General features: G+C 61.7%; 1 protein-coding gene across 1 annotated transcript in view; it reads left to right on the plus strand.

Annotated features, from left to right (window-relative positions):
• The window catches only part of COL22A1 (collagen, type XXII, alpha 1), a 144036-nt gene that overhangs the window by 51534 nt on the left and 87916 nt on the right, over positions 1 to 4586 (plus strand). The window contains exons 14-18 of the mRNA XM_004679973.1: positions 638 to 691; positions 1573 to 1617; positions 3373 to 3417; positions 3573 to 3602; positions 3827 to 3880. Of these exons, the coding sequence (XP_004680030.1) occupies positions 638 to 691; positions 1573 to 1617; positions 3373 to 3417; positions 3573 to 3602; positions 3827 to 3880 (228 nt within the window). The remainder of the gene's footprint in view (positions 1 to 637; positions 692 to 1572; positions 1618 to 3372; positions 3418 to 3572; positions 3603 to 3826; positions 3881 to 4586) is intronic.

Genomic DNA, 4586 nt, shown 5'->3' on the forward strand with positions numbered 1-4586 from the left:
CTCGCTCACCGTTGCCAGCTCACGGAAACCCGTGGTGCCGCGCACACGAGCCTGCAGCTCACGGCCACGCCGGCGCTTGGGCCCCACGTGGGCCCACGGGACGAGAGTGTCCAGGGAGGCCTGTGGGCACCGCAGAGAGGGCGCTGACCGCTGACGCGGGCTCCTGAGCCCCCACACGAGCGAAGTCTAAATGGGGGTGTGAGAGTGTTTCTGCGAGTGTGTGTTTGTATCTTTGTGTGAGCGTGTCTGTATCTGTGAGTGTCTGTGAGTGTGTCTGTGTCTATGAGCATGTCTGAGTGTGTGAGTGTGTGAGTGTGTGAGTGTGTCTGGAGTATCTGTGTCTCTGTGTGTCTCTGTGTGTGTGTGTCTATGAGTGTGTCTGTGAGCCTGCCGTGTGTGAGTGTGTCTGCATGTCTCTGTGTTTGTGTGTGTGTGTGAGTCTATGTGAGTGTGTCTGGGGTGTCTGTGTCTCTGTGAGCGTGTCTGTGAGTGTGCCGTATGCGGGGTGCCTGGTGGGCAGAGGCTGAGGGCTGTCAGGCCCGAGGGCCTCCGCTCGCCCCTTTCCGGGACGTGGCCCCGGGGCTGCTCCCAGGTGCTCCCTGTTGGGTCTTCATGCTGTGTCTTCCTCCTTGCCCAGGGGCAGCGAGGCCTGGACGGGTTTCCCGGGAAGCCCGGGGGGACAGGAGAGCAGGTAGGTGTGCGTGAGGGCGCCGGGCTGTGCTCTGCGGGAGGACGGGAATGTGGGGTCTGGACCAAAACTCTGTAGGGCCGGGGCACCGGGGCCCCTCTGCTGCACCTCTGGGCACCTGCGGGTCCCCGGTTCAGGCCTCACCCTGGGCCACGGGCCCTAAGCCCTTTCTGACCTGACACTGGTGGCAGGCCTGTGGGGGCAGCAAAGGACATTCTTATGCCCTGGACATCAGCCCACAGGGCCAGGGTCTCCCAGAGTAACTGACTCAAGTATTTAAACGATTGAAAGGGAATTAAGCTACAATCATGTATCTGACTGAAGACAACCAGGGAAACGCCCTGTGTAATTTAACACACCAGCTGATCAGCCAGTGCAGGTCCATGCACCTGCACATGAAATAATTTAAATCTGAACTGTCCGGCATCACAGAACCGCACGGTCAGCGTTTGTTTCCATGTACTTGATAGTGGGCTCCGTCACCCGGAAGAGCATCGAGGTCACGTTCAAAGTCGGCTCGCAAATTGGACCGGCACTTTGATATCCCTGCCCTCCCCTTAGCCTTCTATCAGGAGCCTGGAGCTTAAACACTCACCAAAAGCACAGCTCAGACAGCCACCGAGGCCGCCCTGAGCAGGCCCAAGGGGACTGGTCGGGGCTGAGCTGCTTCCTGTAGATGCTCCCGGAGGGGTCCCCACCCTGAGGGCGGAGTGAACCCCAGGGGCCGGGAGAGCCTCCCTGGGCGAGTCAGGAAGAACTTTGAGCCTTGAGCACAGGCAGGGGAGCCTGGGGTGGGGGGTGCCGTGCCTCTGGGGGAGAGGCGTGACCTTGGCCGCTGCCGCCTCCCTCACTTCGCTGACTGCCACGCTCCCTCTCTCCTCCAGGGAAGACCTGGCCCCCCTGGCGTGGCCGGACCCCAGGGACAGAAGGTGAGCAGCCCTGGGCGTCTGGGAGGCCACTCTGGGTCAGGGCAAGTAGGGGCATCTGGGAAGGAGGGGCCCAGGCTGATTGGGGGAGGGGTCAGGCTGATTTGGGGGAGGGGCCAAAGCAGGTTTGGGGGAGGGGCCAGGCTGGTTTTGGGGGAGGGGTCAGGCTGATTGGGGGAGGGGCCAGGGTGATTGGGGGAGGGGTCCAAGCTGGTTTGGGGGAGGGGTCGAAGCTGGTTTGGGGGAGGGGCCCAGGCTGGTGTTCCTGGAGCAAAGGGCAGACCATGGAGGTGAGATGGCTGTCAGGAAGTCTGCTTAACAAGATGTTTCTGGTTCTCATATTTAAAAGTTTTTTTTTACATTTTAAATCAAAATCCATTCAGAAATATCAGAACAACCTATTATATCACATCCAGATTATTAAAATACGATGTTGCTTAAATTCCTTTTGGACAATCTTACCAAGTCCCCTCCTTGCTTCTCCTTTCTCCTCTTCTTTGCTCCTCTGCAACATTTAAAAGAAATTGCCAGAATAATACCCAGAAAATGGGCTAGCTCTTTAACAAGCGAAGCAAAGGTCGTGTCTTATGCTCGCATCTGTTTTGGAGCATTTTTCAAGGCTTGAGAAATGTGTTGCTTAGAAGTTCTGGATTGCAACTGAAAAAAAAAAGCTGTGTGCAAAATTATTTTCAAACGTGAAGCAGGGGAAGGTGGGCAGTATGGTGTCGGGGTCAGGGCAGCGAAAGGTGGGTGCTCTGGGCTGCACCAGGGAGTGATGGCACTCAGGAGGGCGGAGTTGTTCCAGATTCTTGGGGCTTGAGAGCCGCGGGGGAGAAAGGCGCAGAGGCATCCGGGAGGCCCGCAGTGAGGGGAGGGCCTGCAGGGGCAGGCTGGCCTTCCCTCCCCTGGGCTGCCCGTGAGCCTGTGAAGGTCGTGCTGACTCAGGCCAGGTGCCGGCGGAGGGCACCGGGCGAGTCTCAGGCTCTGACTGTCCAGCGGGACAGGCTGGCCCCGCCCAGGTAAACGGATTGATGGACAGGCTGACAGCCCCAGCCGCGGCCTGGCCTGTGGGGCCTCGGTTCTGGCCCCTTGGGCCTCGGCTCTGGTGGGGCTGGCTGCTCGCTCCACCCACACCCTCGTGGAGCTGAGGTTAGCGCTGTCTGTGGCCCTGGCCGCAGGCCCTGACACGCTCCTGCAGCCCTGACCTGGTGCAGAGGCCCAGGGAGGGGCATGGTTTCAGGTCAGTGTGAGGGACCGGCCCTTGCGGCTTGGAGCTAGGGGACGGCTGCCCTGTGTGTGTATGGGCGTGTGTGGGTGTACATACATGCACACACGTGTGGTGTGCACGTGTGCACACAGGTATGTGCTCACATGGCCATGTGTGAGAATGTGCATGTGTGCACATACTTATGTGCAAACACACACATGTGTATATGAGTGTGGCGTCGGGCACACATGTAGGGGTGTATGTGCACGTGCACACATATGGGTCTCGGCGTGCATGTGTAATTGTGTGAGTGTGTGTGTGTGTGTGCATGTATGTGTGTGAACATGTAGGGTGTTTGCACCACAGATGGGTCTGTGTGTGAGTGGGAGAGGCCAGGCCCCCAGCACGTCCAGTCAGCGGCGTGGAGGTTGACCTCGTGCTGAGCCGTGGGCTGGCACACCGCACGGAAGGGCCTGATGGCCGCTGCGCCCGGCACGGTGGACAGGCCGGGGCAGCCGGTGACGAGGGCGCTGTCTGTCCTTCCTGTGCAGGGCGACGTGGGGCCCGCGGGCCCGCCGGGCGTTCCGGGCTCCGTGGTGAGTGACCAGCGTGGCAGTCGGGAGTCACCGCGGTGGCGGGAAGGGGTCTGGCCCCTGGGGGGAGCTCTCCAGCCCTGAGAGGGGCCCACGGAGGCGGCGCCCTGGGGCTCGGGAGAGTCCCGCTGTCCTTGCTGACGCCCGTCTGTCCCCAGGTGCAGCGAGACGGCCTGAAGGGCGAGCAGGTAAGGCAGCGTGCCCCTGCCAGTGTGGGCTGTGGGTGGCCCGGCCGGGGGTCACACCTTTCGTCCAGCTCAGACGGACCCTCCAGAGACGAGCCAGCACCCCGCTAGGGGTGCGCACGGCCCCTGCACCCTCGGGGCCCCTTGAGAAGGCCCGGGAGCGTGGCCCATGAGCTGCGCGGTGGCAGGGCGCTGTCACTGAGGCATGGCTTTGCTTGTGTTGCCAGGGAGCTCCCGGTCCACGAGGTCACCAGGGCCCACCAGGGCCACCAGGAGCTCCGGTGAGTTGCCCCTCCCAGCCACGGGTCCCCTCAGAACCAGGATCTAGACACTCGCAGTCCTCCCCAGCCCTCATTCTCGAGACGCTTGCCCCTTCACTGTGGGCCGGGCGGTGCTGTCACTGACCGAAGGGGAGACCCAGCCTTGGGGGGTCACCAGCAGCACATCCCCAGTGGGCACTGCAGCCCGGGCACCCCCAGAGCGGGCCCTGCCCGGCTCTGCAGTGTGGTCTGGTGGCTCAGCTCTTTGCAGGTTAAGGGGAGCAGCAGAGGCGCCCCAGTACCCAGGGAGCCCCCCAACCCGCACTTGCCTTCCTGGTGTCTTGCACCTGAGGGGCATGGACACGCCACACTGGCTTCTCCCTCACTTGTGGAGTACGGCGTGGCTGACCGCTCGGGAGAGGCCGGCGCAGGGCTCCGCCAGCGTTTGCAGCGTGAGCCGACACGTGGGGTGACTGGGGCGCCTCCCAGCCCTCCTGCCTCTCGGGCCACTGCGAGACTTTTGAAAGAAGACACTATTAGGAGGTAATCTGTAGAATCCCAATACTATAAGAAGCACGCGTATTCTCGGAACGATTCGTAGATCTGTGTGAATGGGGGCATTTGCGCCGCCCGTCAAAGCCGTTCTCCAGGGACAGGCGGGGATGGCTTCGCGGGAAACTAGGAGACGCCCAGGAGATGCAGTGTGCTCAGGGCGTCCCGCAGCAGG

This window comes from Condylura cristata, unplaced genomic scaffold, assembly GCF_000260355.1.
Source record: "Condylura cristata isolate star-nosed mole 26May11 unplaced genomic scaffold, ConCri1.0 scaffold00009, whole genome shotgun sequence".
Classification (NCBI taxonomy): Eukaryota; Metazoa; Chordata; class Mammalia; order Eulipotyphla; family Talpidae; genus Condylura; species Condylura cristata.